Below are 13,572 nucleotides of genomic sequence, written 5' to 3'. Positions count from 1 at the left end.
CCTGTCATATGCTTTCTCCAGGTCCACAAAGACGCAATGCAACTCAATCTGGCCTTCTCTAAACTTCTCCATCTACATCCTCAGAGCAAACATTGCATCTGTGGTGCTCTTTCATGGCATGAAACCATACTACTGCTCACTAATCATCACCTCACTTCTTAACCTAGCTTCCACTACTCTTTCCCATAACTTCATGCTGTGGCTCATCAATTTTATTCCCCTGTAGTTACTGCAGTCCTGCACATCCCCCATCGGCACCAGTATACTTCTTCTCCACTCCTCAGGCATCCTCTTACTTTCCAAGATTCCATTAAAAAATCTGGTTAAAAACTCCACTGCCATCTCTCCTAAACACCTCCATGCTTCCATAGGTATGTCATCTGGACCTACGGCCTTTCCATTTGTCATCCTCTTCATAGCTGTCCTTACTTCCTCCTTTCTAATCCATTGCACTTCCCGATTCACTATCTCCACATCATCCAACTTCTTCTCTCTCTCGTTCTCTTCATTCATCAGCCTCTCAAAGTACTATTTCCATCTGCTCAACACACTCTCCTCGCTTGTGAGTACATTTCCATCTTTATCCTTTATCACCCTAACCTGCTGCAAATCTTTCCCAGCTCGGTCCCTCTGTCTAGCCAATCGGTACAGGTCCTTTTCTCCCTCCTTAGTGTCCAGCCTCTCATACAACTCATCGTGCGCCTTTTCTTTAGCCTTCGCCACCTCTCTCTTCACCTTGCACTTTATCTCCTTGTACTCTTGTCTACTTTCTGCATCTCTCTGACTATCCTTCTTCTTCTTTGCCATCCTCTTCCTCTGTATACTCTCCTGTATTTCCTCATTTCACCACCTGGTTTCCTTTTCCTCCTTCCTCTTACCAGATGTCACGCCAAGCACCCTTGCTCTCACTCTTACTACATCTGCTGTAGTTTCCCAGCTGTCTGGTAACACTTTATTGCCACCCAGTGCCTGTCACGCCTTCTCCCTAAACTCAACATTGCAGTCTTCCTTTTTCAACTTCCACCATTTGATCCTTGGCTCTGCCCTCACTCTCTTCCTCTTCTTGATCCCCAACGTCATCCTACAGACCACCATCATATACTGCTTAACTACACTTTCCCCTGCCACCCCTTTGCAGTCTTCAATCTCCTTCAGATCAACTCTTCTGCACAGGATGTAATCTACCTGTGTGCATCTTCCTCCACTCTTGTACATAACCCTATGTTCCTCCCTCTTCTTAAAATACGTATTCACCACAGCCATGTCCATCATTTTGGCAAAATCCCCTATCCTCTGACCTTCTTCATTCCTCTTCTTGACATCATACCTACCCATCACCTCCTTGTCTCCACTGTTCCCTTCACCAACGCCCATTGAAATCCTCTCCAATCACCACTTTCTGTCCCTTGGGTACACTGTTCATCACTTCATCCAACTTACTATGTTCTTATACCTTATAATGCACAAACAGAATAGTCTACTATACTGATTACAGCAATACAACTAAAAAGTAATTATAAGTATAACTAATATAGGCTTATTAGTCATTATTGTCATATGTACAGAGTAAGCTAGCCTGTCCTCCCTTTTCCCATTACTTTACCGTAAGGTTAATTGTCAAGGTTCATTTTATCAATAGGAGGAATTGCTCAATAATCTTAAAAGATAACTTTTAAACATCACAAAAGAATAAAATCATGTAAATATCTATCGAAAGGTGTTTCTGGTCTACCAGTTTTTATTAATGTTAATACCAGCTTCACATATGATGTATTATGACAGAATATAACAGAAAAGTACTAGCTACTAGTTTGCCAGGTACCTAAATCATAGTATGACAATTTTATAAATAATTATTTGGATTTTTGTAAGTTTTATGTTAAATCCTTGAAAAATAACTGTGTCTTCCATACTCGAGTCCTCAAAATGCTCCTAAGGCATGCATACTTGACAATATATATGCATGTATATGTTAATGATTTCTCTATTATAATCATAATCATGCAATCTGGTTTTGAGATACTTGTGCATTTCATGAAAACTACATGCAAGTCCTTTGCAAGAGTCACACAAACAAACAGAAAAACTTTAAGGAGTCAGAAGTAAAAATTAAATTTGTCTTTTTTTACAAGCAAATACAAAGAACAGAAAACACACTTGGAGAATAAAAATATAAGTAATCCAGTAACCAGTAACCAATAATCCTATAGCCATACTGGGTTTCTCTACATGACTATCATTTTTCTCAGGTAGGTTGTTTATCCACTTACACCACTATGCAGTAGCAAAACCTGACCCTTTTTCATCTCACATCTATCTATCTATCTATCTATACCCCAATCGTTCCTTCTGAGTCCAAAGTAAAAGTTTTTGTCCAAGTCCTGAAAATCATTTCTGGTGTCTGTCAGTTACCTGTCTTAAAGAGGCAACATGGTACAGTTATATGCTGTCATCTCCCAGGGTAGACAATCATGACTGCATGTATTCACCTTTAAAAAGGCAAAATGCTCTCAGTTCTTATCAATTGAGACGGTCCCTATTGATAAGGGGATATTCCAATCTTCTTCTATCCCTTCATGGCCTCAGCTTAGTATGTCTGTCCGGAGAAGGTCAAGCGTCTCTGGCATCTAATGGGTTACCTGTGCTCTGATGTTCTTGAGGAGAAGAGTGAATTGTCTTTTATTGACCACTGTGGTTTTACACTAGCATGTGGAGGATTTGTGCCGTTGCCAGTGCTATTGTCTCTCCTCATATTTGGAATTTAGATCCTTCTTCTGCCATCCTAGTGGTGCTCTTGTCTCTCTTAACATCTGACTAGCTGGGGAACCCTTCACAGCAGAAAGATGGAACAAAGTTTTGGTAATGTATGATATATTTAAAAAGGGATAGTGGATGTATTCGGCCCTATGAGACAACCCTTATTAATGTCAGGATCCCAATTTGTAAATAAACAGGTTGAAAAGGTATTATAGAACAGCACTATATTGCATTCCATTGTATTATCTGTTTGTTTATGTGGTATATCTTTTTATATTTTTGTTACATTGCAGGATGGAAATATAGTCTGCTCAAGGATCTCATGCCCAATTCTTGATTGCAGTGTTTTTGAAAATGAACCTCATGAGTGTTGCCAGCACTGCAAAGGTGAATTATAAACTTCCCATAAAGTGTTGATAAGATAATTGGTGAAAGTACACATTACCTACATTTTTAAGAATTGTGGGGTATATTTTGCACTTTATGATTTTGGGCAACTATTTTAAGTCTGCACTTCACATAGGGCCCAAAAATTATACATTTTTAACATACAGAATAGATCCAGTCTTAATTTATTTATTCTCCAGGCTTAAACTTATCAGTATTAAACTTCACATAATTTTAGACATAATTAAGACATGAAACAGCTAACAACACTTCATGTAGAGCTCCAGGAATTTCTATGCAGCTCATGATGCCCTATTACCAGGGCAGCATGATCTTCTTAACACTAGAATTACCAGAGCCTACGAAAAAACTCGTAATTCCGTCCCACCTTAAACTGCTTCTTAAATCCCTTCACACCTCTCCGCCAGCGTCCTTTGTCTTCTAAATGTGCTGATAAAGAGAAACTTAGAGCAGCCGGCTATTCCATCCCCCCACCAATTTAGAACGTGCACGAACTTCAGCTTGATTAAGTATCTGGGAGTGAAGTGGAGTTTTAGAGTGAAATAATAGATCGTTATTTAGAACACACGCATTTCATGTCTGTTCAGTTTCTACAGTAATCTGTGTCAACACATTGTTAAAACAGAAACTTTTTTATATTCTAGTAGTAGATGACAAAATGTAGGCATAAACTATATAATGTATGAAGCCTGAAGTCCAAATAGCAAAGAAACATTTTCACAAGAATAACACAATTGCGCTTTTATTCAAAAATATAACTGCAGAAACAAAATGCCGCCTTAACATGCGACATTGACTACTGCTTTTTGTAAGTGCCTCTGTGGTTCAATAGACTTAGCCCCCGCTTGGGAATCAAGGGTCAGAGTTCGATCCTCGCCCCTCCGTTTTGAGAAGTAAACTGCTCTTATTCTTACTGTTTTAGAATAAAAGCATACATTTGATTTCAGTCTGTAACAGCCGGTGCAATTTATGATCCTTGTAAAGGTTAGCTTTTTTTTATTCACTTTTCATTCTCTCAGTCGCGTTCAGAATCAATCCATACAACCCCATCTGACACGGCTGTTTTCACTAAAGACGCGCTATAGCTCTGCAGTGTACCACGATGCATACTAACGCAAACCAACCCCCATCCCGGGTTCTGACACACAAACGCTGGCGAAGCTGCCTTCTTCGTATCTCACCGTCACTTGCTTTTCTTTTTATTCAGTTTTATTGAGTGTTCCTGCCAGTCCCGCATGTTGCTGTATGCGCTTTCTTTTGTACTCCAGGACATGCAGAGGAAAGAATGGTAAAGACCAGTAACTTCGGCGCTATATGCAATCATCAGACACTCCCCATCTGCCCGTGTCGTTCAAACACAGGAACATATATTGGTGTAAAAGTATAACAAAAGTGCACTTTTATTCAAGTGCACTTTTTCCATCGCCTTTTCCTGTAAGAAGCAATGTACACACTTCTCTCTATGCTGTGGTTTCTATTACACACCTGAAAGAAAGAGACAATACATGTGAACATATCCAGCATACAGCAACATGCGGGACTGGCAGGAACACTCAATAAAACTGAATAAAAAGAAAATCAAGTGACGGTGAGATACGAAGAAGGCAGCTTCGCCAGCGTCTGTGTGTCAGAACCGGTGGGGGCGTTAGTATGCATCGTGGTACAACGCAGAGCTATAAGCGCCTGTATTCTGTTTCTTTTGTACTCCAGGGCACGCAGAGGAGAGAATAGTAAAGAGCAGTAAGTTCGGCGCTATATGCAATCATCAGACACTCCCCATCTGCCCGTTGTTTTGTTATACTTTTCAATACTTTTATACTGCTCAAGCGGGCATGCTCAAAAATACACGTAATGCCACGAAAAGTGCACGCAGACACTTCATTTAGCAAACAAAACAAGTGCACTTTTATTCAAAACTACCTGTATAACCAAGAAAAAGAAAGCAAGTTACAGTAGGCGATTGATACGACAGCTTGCATGGTGCAATGCTAAGAAGTGCTGATTTTCATTTTGTGCTATATAAAATCATCACGTTCAAATAATAACAGTTCCCACACACCCAAGGACCGTCCTTCCTACATTTACGACACGTGTACTTGTTGCCGTGTACACACCTCTCTGTGCTATGGTTTCTATTACACTGAATGAGCACCTGACACTGTACTTTCTTCCCTGGGGGAAGGTCCTGCATCAGAGAATTTCCAGTTCCTGCATAAATTCACACCCGATCTGACGCTGTTCGTTTTCAAATAATATTGCATTAGTGCGATTATATTTTCACATATATTGTCTCTTTCTTTCAGGTGTGTAATAGAAACGACAGCATAGAGAGAAGTGTGTACACTGCTTCTTACAGGAAAAGGCGATGGAAAAAGTGCACTTGAATAAAAGTGCACTTTTGTTATACTTTTACACCAATATATGTTCCTGTGTTTGAACAACACGGGCAGATGGGGAGTGTCTGATGATTGCATATAGCGCCGAAGTTACTGGTCTTTACCATTCTCTCCTCTGCATGTCCTGGAGTACAAAAGAAACAGCATACAGCAACATGCGGGGACTGGCAGGAACACTCAATAAAACTGAATAAAAAGAAAAGCAAGTGACGGTGAGATACGAAGAAGGCAGCTTCGGGATGGGGGTTTGGTTTGGCGTTAGTATGCATCGTGGTACACTGCAGAGCTATATCGCATCTTTAGTGAAAACAGCCGTGTCAGATGGGGTTGTATGAATTGATTCTGAACGCGACTGAGAGAATGAAAAGTGAATAAAAAAAAAGCTAACCTTTACAAGGATCATAAATTGCACCGGCTGTTACAGACTGAAATCAAATGTATGCTTTTATTCTAAAACAGAGACTAAGAGCAGTTTACTTCTCAAAACGGAGGGGCAGGATCGAACTCATGACCTTTGATTCCCAAGCGGGGCTGAGTCTATTGAACCACAGAGGCAGTTACAAAAACTGGTGTCAATGTCGCATGTTAAGGCGGCTTTTTGTTTCTGCAGTTATATTTTTGAATAAAAGCGCAATTGTGTTATTCTTGTGAAAATGTTTCTTTGCTATTTGGACTTCAGGCTTCATACATTATATAGTTTATGCCTACATTTTGTCATCTACTACTAGAATATAAAAACGTTTCTGTTTTAACAATGTGTTGACACAGATTACTGTAGAAACGGAACAGACATGAAATGCGTGTGTTCCAAACAACGATCTATTATTTCCACTCTAAAACTCCACTTCATTCCCAGATACTCAATCAAGCTGAAGTTCGTGCACGTTCTAAATTGGTGGGGGGATGGAATAGCCGGCTGCTCCTAGCTTCTCTTTATCAGCACATTTAGAAGACAAAGGGCGCTGGCGGAGAGGTGTGAAGAGATTTAAGAAGCAGTTTAAGGTGGGACGGAATTACGAGTTTTTTCGTAGGCTCTGGTAATTCTAGTGTTAAACATTAATTTACTCCCCAGCAATTGAGTGAAATAAAAAACATTATCAAACAATCTGTGTTTGAGATGAGTCGTGGCTGCCAGCTCACTAGTTTGAGAGAAAAAAAATTAACATGTCATAAAAAGTGGCCTGTCCAAATAATAATATTCTAATATGATTAAATAAAATAAATGTTTTAATAAATATTTAAATATTTATAGTTAATATTGTGTGTACACAAAGTTAATACATGTTTATTTTTTGTGTAAGTGTGATTTCAACAGTGCTGTTCTGAACAGTTTACTTAATGTATACTTAAAAATGTGATCTTACTGACCTGATCTTACTGTGTTGATTTAGGTTTTGCTTTCAAACTTATTTCAGTTGTTCCTTATCATTTCATTGTTTCCAATAGGATAAAGTAAACATTAAGGTTTTTTTTTTTTTTTTTTTTTGAAACAAATTATGGATATTATTAAGAGGAGTCGTAGTACATGGCTTGATGGCAGCTCCAGTCTGTACCGTGAACTGAGAAGGACAACTGCAAGGGGGCAGATCTAAGGGCAGATTAGGAGGCATTTATTAGAGTCAATGAGCAAGTGAAATACCACTAATGATCTAGCAACACATGTCCTGCTTACAGTGGAATTGAAACATTATGCTCATCCGAATCTATTCCACAGAGACTCGCAGGTAGAGCAGTGGGTGGAACAGTCCTTACAGATGACTCTGCATTTGTGAGCCACTGGGATGGCTACTTTGAGCAGCTGTTTAAAGCTGATCCTCCAGCTAGGACATTAGACATCTCTGGGTCCACAGTTCTTGAAGTTGATCCTCCACTTGGCATGATCCACTCAATCTCACTGAGATTATACAGGTGGTGAACCAGCTGAGGGTAGGGAAGGCTGTAGGGGTCTGTGGTAACTGGGGTGAACTTCTCCAGGCTGGTGGTAAGGCTGTCCTTCTGGCATTTCAAGCAGTCCTTGTTGTCCCTATCTGGAAAGAGAAGGATGTTCACCTGGATTGCAGCAGTTACAGGGGGATAACACTGCTCTTGGTGCTGGAGAAGGTCCCTGCTAGGATCATCTTCAGTAGGATCCATCATCACTTGCTCACCTACCAGTGATCGGAGCAGTCTGGTTTCCCATCTAAGAAGTCTGCATCCTGGCACTATCTGCAAATATCAGCAGAGTTTCTTTGCAGCCTTTGTTGGTTTTTGTAAAGTGTTCGACTCAGTTGATCAAGCTGCCCTGTGGAGCATCCTGAGACTGAGATTGTTGGATGTCATAGCTGGACTGTATACTGGTATTTTGAGTAATGTTTAGAATGGAAGCAGAAATTCTGCATTCTTCACAGTTGATTCTGAGGTTCATCAGGGGTTTGATCTTTCTCCAACCTTGTTCGGTGCTTTCATGGACTGGGTGTTGGGCAGGGTTGTGGGGTCCAGCAGCTATGGTGAATCTGTTTGTGAAGAAAAATTCACTGATCTTGACTTTGCCAACGAGGCTCTGATCAGGGCTCTTGAGAGACTGAGTGAGGGGTCTGAACATCTGGGTTTGTGAGTGCCCTGGATAAAAAACAAGATCCAGGCTTTTGATGAACTCTTGGGCACCACCATCAGCAGTGTGTCTGATTGAGGAGAGAATGTCGATCTTTTTGAGAAGTTTACTTACCTCGACAACGACATTCATATCTCTGGTGCCTCTTCCTATGAAGTCAGCATATGGATTTGGAGAGCATGGGGAAAGCAGTGTGCAATATCTTTGCCAAAGAACGAAGGTCCAAGTATTTAGTGCCCTGGTGCTTCATGCTTTGTTATATTGTTGAAAAACCTGGACACTATCCAGTGACCTGAAATAAAAACTGGACTCAATCATATTCTGTCTCTTTGGAGAATCCCTGGGTACCACTGGTTTGATTTGTGTTGAATGAGCGGTTGCTCCCGAACGAAGTACATTACCTGCATTGTGAGGAAGCGTCAGTTATGACATGTGGTGTGATTCTCCAAGGGTGATCTGGCTCAAAGGATCCTCATTGTTGAGGACCAGGCCAAGGGGATGCCCACATAACACCTGGCTGTGGCAGATAGCCATTTTTGGAGGGCGGGACTGGGCCGCATGTCTGTCTGGGATGGTTTACCAACTGGGATTGTGAGCTATTTTGTTGTGTGGTGGGTCTGTAACAGTGCATGCTCCCCAACCTGACCTGACTTGGAACCAAATTTCTCTAGCTTGTACTGATTATTTGTAATGTTTATAATGTGAAGTCAGTGTAAAGCTGTTTTATTTTACATGATTATTTAGAAAATTTTCAAGATGATAAAAATGTCATACTTTTTAAATATAGCCACAATATAATTGCCATGTATTAGTTACAATAAAATATGTCATTTTTTAAAATAACATGCCATTTTTATGGAGGATATTTATTTATATTTATTTCTTTATTTTTTATTTTGTTTTTATTTATTTCTGCATTTTTGTGCAAAGGGTGCATACATTCTGGTATTAAATATAAGCATAAATCAGAATGGAGACAACAAGACAACCCATGTAACATCTGCAGATGTTTGGTAAGCAAAAATGTTTTAAAAGTGCAATTATGAAACCATATTCCAATACCTCAGAAATTCTGTATTGAGTGCTTCTGATAATTCTTCCATATTTTTTATTGTAATTGGGTATTGAGTCAAGTAAGGGACACAAAAACAGTTCGGAGCCACTTGAAAACAACTCAATTTCACTAAAATGTAGGCGTTAGGAAATTTGTAGCCCTTGCCAGAAACAGATTTTGCATTAAGTTTTCACATGTGCCACATTCTGTTGATTCTTTTCCTGATAGGTGAGATTGGTGTCCACTACAGCTAGTGTCTTGTGTGAAATGGAATACAAACCTTTGCTATCACAACTCTCCTGTGGGCTGGAAATATAAACAGTTGAAGCAGTTTAGACCATATTTGGGCTCAGGGAGCTAGCAACCCTTTTATCAGTAGTAGTGGTACGGTAGTCAATGCACATGTTGATTACTCCTATAAGTGGTGTTCTTGTCACAAGTTGACATAAAACCAAGTCTTGCTATGGTAAACAGTCTATCAAACTCTCTGGAAATTAGTATTTTTGTGTAGGCGAGTTTAGAATAAAAAACAAGCAACACATGTTTAAAAGCAGTATTATAGAACAGTGTTCATCAAAACTGATCTTGGTGATCTTTGTGACTGCTCAGGTAGGTAGGTAGTTTACATCTGATGTAATTTTAGCCAGCTCCTAGCTTTTTTCACATATTTCACATATTTTAGTACTCATATTTCAAACTTGCTAACAGGTTTCCACATTAACAATGCGTATATATAGGTAAACAGAGAGAGGCTGTCTGCTGTGAAATAGTTCATTTAGTTTATTAAATGATAAAAACAAATTTTGAAAGACATAAAAAAGTCTGACTGAGAATTTAATTCCACAATATACAGTTTGAAAAAAGGAGCATACTGTGTTCAAACACAATGAATGCAGGATTAATTTTATAAGTGTAATGAAATGTGATAAAAAATATTTCTTAAGAAAAGTAGCAGCCACAGGGACCATCCCCACATATAAATAGTTCTGTGAGCTAGATACTAAAAAGACATTCTCAGGTGTTTATTTTACTTACATTGTTATGCACTATCTATGTTATCTCTGTGGAGTGTGAGTGTAGGTATGTGCTTGAGTGGGCTCTGCAAGGATGCTAGGATTGGTTGTTGCCTTGAAGCCAGTGTTTCTGGAATAGGCTCCAGCAACTTTACTCTGAATTGCATTAAGAGATTATGTCCAAGAAAGTTATGCTATTATTTAAACAAATATTTAATATGATACTAATATTTTACTATAGGAAGGTCAAGTCTTGTGTGAAAGGGAGAGGTGTGTTCTACCTTGTCGACATCCAGCAAATTCTAAAACAGGATCTTGCTGCCCAGTCTGTGAGGGTAAGTAAGTAAGTAACCCTAACATCATTCTAAATTCCATCTTAAGATCTATCATTAACTTAGAAGTGTTTTACAAAACCCATCATTATTAAAGTAGCATGTTAAATTCTTAATAGTCTACGCACTGATCCTGATCTACTTAATTTCTATGTGCTTTCCTAAACTGACCAAATTGTGTGCCATGCTTTGCAACAGAGATTTTTTTCCAGACAATGAAGATAAATTTTTGACAAAATTATTATTATTATTATTATTAACAACAACAAGAAAAATAATGATACCAATAATAATAATATATTTTATTTATATGGTGTCTTTTCCATTTACAAAACATTGGATACAAAGGATTACCACATTTAAAACCATATAAATAAATAAATACCTGAATCACAAAATTCCAAATTAAATTCAGAAATAGTAAAAACATTTAGAATACTCTGACTCAATTTAAGGTTGACAAAATGTTCATGTTGAAATTCAGTGCTGCATTTTGTTGGATTAAATTATATAAAGTAAATAAATGGTTAACATCATTAAATACGTCTAATTTTTAACAAATTTTAAAGGTTGACAATATTTCCATTTCTGTGTTTTATGGCTGTAGCTAGCTTTACTTAGGGGGCCAAAGGCCATTTCACCAGGTTTGGGCAAAAGGCTGAAGCAGACCTGGACAGACTAGTCAATCATAGGGACCACTCTCTAACACACATTAGCACACACATACCCCATATTCGCACATAGTGGCAATTTGCTATTGGCAGTTAAACTAAATAAGTAAATTAAAAACCTTTAATTAATTCCTTATATGCTCGAGCATGTCTGACTGTATTTATTTTCATGAAATAGGACTTGCAAAGCAATTCAGTAATGACAAATGTTAGGGAAAATGAAAGGCAAACTTTATTATAGTGAGTGTCCATTAATTGATAACAGATGAATTTGGCACTCTGATGGTAAATTATCGGGGGGCCAGATTTTAAAAGTACCAAACCAGGGGCCTCATGTATAAACGGTGCGTACGCACAGAAATGTTGCGTAAGAACTTTTCCACGTTCAAATCGCGATGTATAAAACCTACACTTGGCGTAAATCCACGCACTTTTCCACGGTACCTCATACCTTGTCGTACGCAAGTTCTCCGCTCGGTTTTGCAGACTGGCGGCACCCAGCGTCAAAGCATTGCTACTGTTCCTGTGTGGTTACACCTTATTTTCCTGACGCGGCTTTATAAATACACCGAAACTAACCGCATATTGTTTATTAGTGTAATGCATCTGATTGTAATTAACTTGTAACAATATAATGGTAGAGGGAACAGCCATAGTATTCCAAATACCATAACTGCTTTAGCGTTGTTACTCTCACTTCTTTTTCTTCTTCTTCTTTCAGCTCCTCTTGTTAGGAGTTGCCACAGCGGATCATCTTTTTCAATATTTCTCTCTGCACCACTCAGAGTATTTATATCACTGTATCTGAGTGTGAATCACAGCAGCAGCTGATCGGAAAGGGAATTATCGGTATACAGCTTTAAGGACACGCTGTCTCAGCCACTGCAAAATGTTTTAAAGCCTTTCCTGTACGGACCTCGCGGTTCAGAAACAGAAACGATATCATTTATAAGGTGAAATTCAGCAAAATATGTTTATTAAATTATACAGATAAAACTTTAACTTCATTTAAATAATCTATATTCTTCACTGGGAGTGTCGTTAAGGATAGAATAATTAAACATGTACTACAAAGACATTTCAATGTTCTTTAAACGTTTTGAAGAATCGGCGCTAAGCTTACAGATGGCTTAACGTCTATTACAGAGCTGATTGTATGGCGATCGGTTACTTGGAGAAAAAAAAGCACTGACTGCAGTGACGGCTACGCCAATGTATATTGAATATAAAACAGAAAGAGAAAATAACAACACAGCTAAAAACACAGCGACAAATTTCGGCAAAAGTTAAATGCTTGTGTCATGAGCACGAGGCGGCTATGCAGCCATCCACTGTGCATAAGCTACCTTACTGATGGGCGGGCGAAGGAGCCACCACAAGCCTGGAGCCACCCCTGATTGTACTGCTGCAATAAATTATTTCATCGAAGTGAAACACATGTTTAATAACGTGCTTTAACTCCTATCATCATGAAAATGATATCACGTATACATCTCAGTATTTTAGTTATTCAGAGAACTGTAATATTACGAATGTAATTGATTCTGTGTCCAGTTGGATGAAGAGAGCCGGTTTAAAAAGCAAGTAGTGATTCACACACAGAGAAGATCAAATACAAAACAAAGCATTTAACGTGCTACTTTAATTACGATGTGATTTGAGAAACTGGTTAATTAAACGATTTTAAGATGAAGTTTATGATGTTCTACTTTAATGACAAAATAAACTACGTGATTAAAGTGGAAATGTTGAGATTGAAGTTGAAATTTCATGCTTTTTCCCCACTGTGTGCCTTTTTTTTCTCTGTACCCTAATAAGCTTTCATATGACACTCAGACAGTGAGCTACAACTCGGCTTTTCACAGCGACTTTGATATGTGACTTCTTTTTTATTTCCGGCACTGTGCGATTTGTGAATGTGAGTTTTCAAGTTTCTCCAACACGCTAAGTCACTCGATCAACTTCCTTTTGTTGATTATACCACGGTTTATTTGAACAAATAGTATGTTTTTCATTTGCCTCCACTTGGTATTCGCTGAAATTCTTATATTTTCCCTGTGCTTTTCCCATTGTCTTTTCACAGAAGGCTGCGCTTAAGGGCGATTTATATTGATTTGCATATTCAAATAGGCGTAATTCTGGGAGGATTTGGGGCGTTACATAATGCGCGCACGGCGTTAGTTTTCACGCTGGTCGGGATTTATGTAGCGGAAGAACGTGGAAGTTGGAGTACGCACAGATTCCTGCATCTGGATTTTTCTGTGTGTAAGCACATTTCAGCTTTTGTGCTTACGCCATGTTATAGTGCGAGTTCTACGCACGGCGTTATACATGAGGCCCCAGGACACTTG

General features: G+C 38.8%; 1 protein-coding gene across 1 annotated transcript in view; it reads left to right on the top strand.

The window, feature by feature from the left end:
• LOC120534123 (kielin cysteine rich BMP regulator) overlaps positions 1-13,572 on the top strand; it is a 314,528-nt gene that overhangs the window by 153,900 nt on the left and 147,056 nt on the right. Inside the window, 3 exon segments of the mRNA XM_039761428.1 lie at positions 3,051-3,144; positions 9,082-9,164; positions 10,460-10,553. Of these exon segments, the coding sequence (XP_039617362.1) occupies positions 3,051-3,144; positions 9,082-9,164; positions 10,460-10,553 (271 nt within the window).

This window comes from Polypterus senegalus, chromosome 8 (genome assembly GCF_016835505.1).
Source record: "Polypterus senegalus isolate Bchr_013 chromosome 8, ASM1683550v1, whole genome shotgun sequence".
In the NCBI taxonomy this organism is placed as follows: domain Eukaryota; kingdom Metazoa; phylum Chordata; class Cladistia; order Polypteriformes; family Polypteridae; genus Polypterus; species Polypterus senegalus.
The sequence above is the reverse complement of the archived record's forward strand: the minus strand, read 5'-3'. Positions and strand labels throughout refer to the sequence as shown.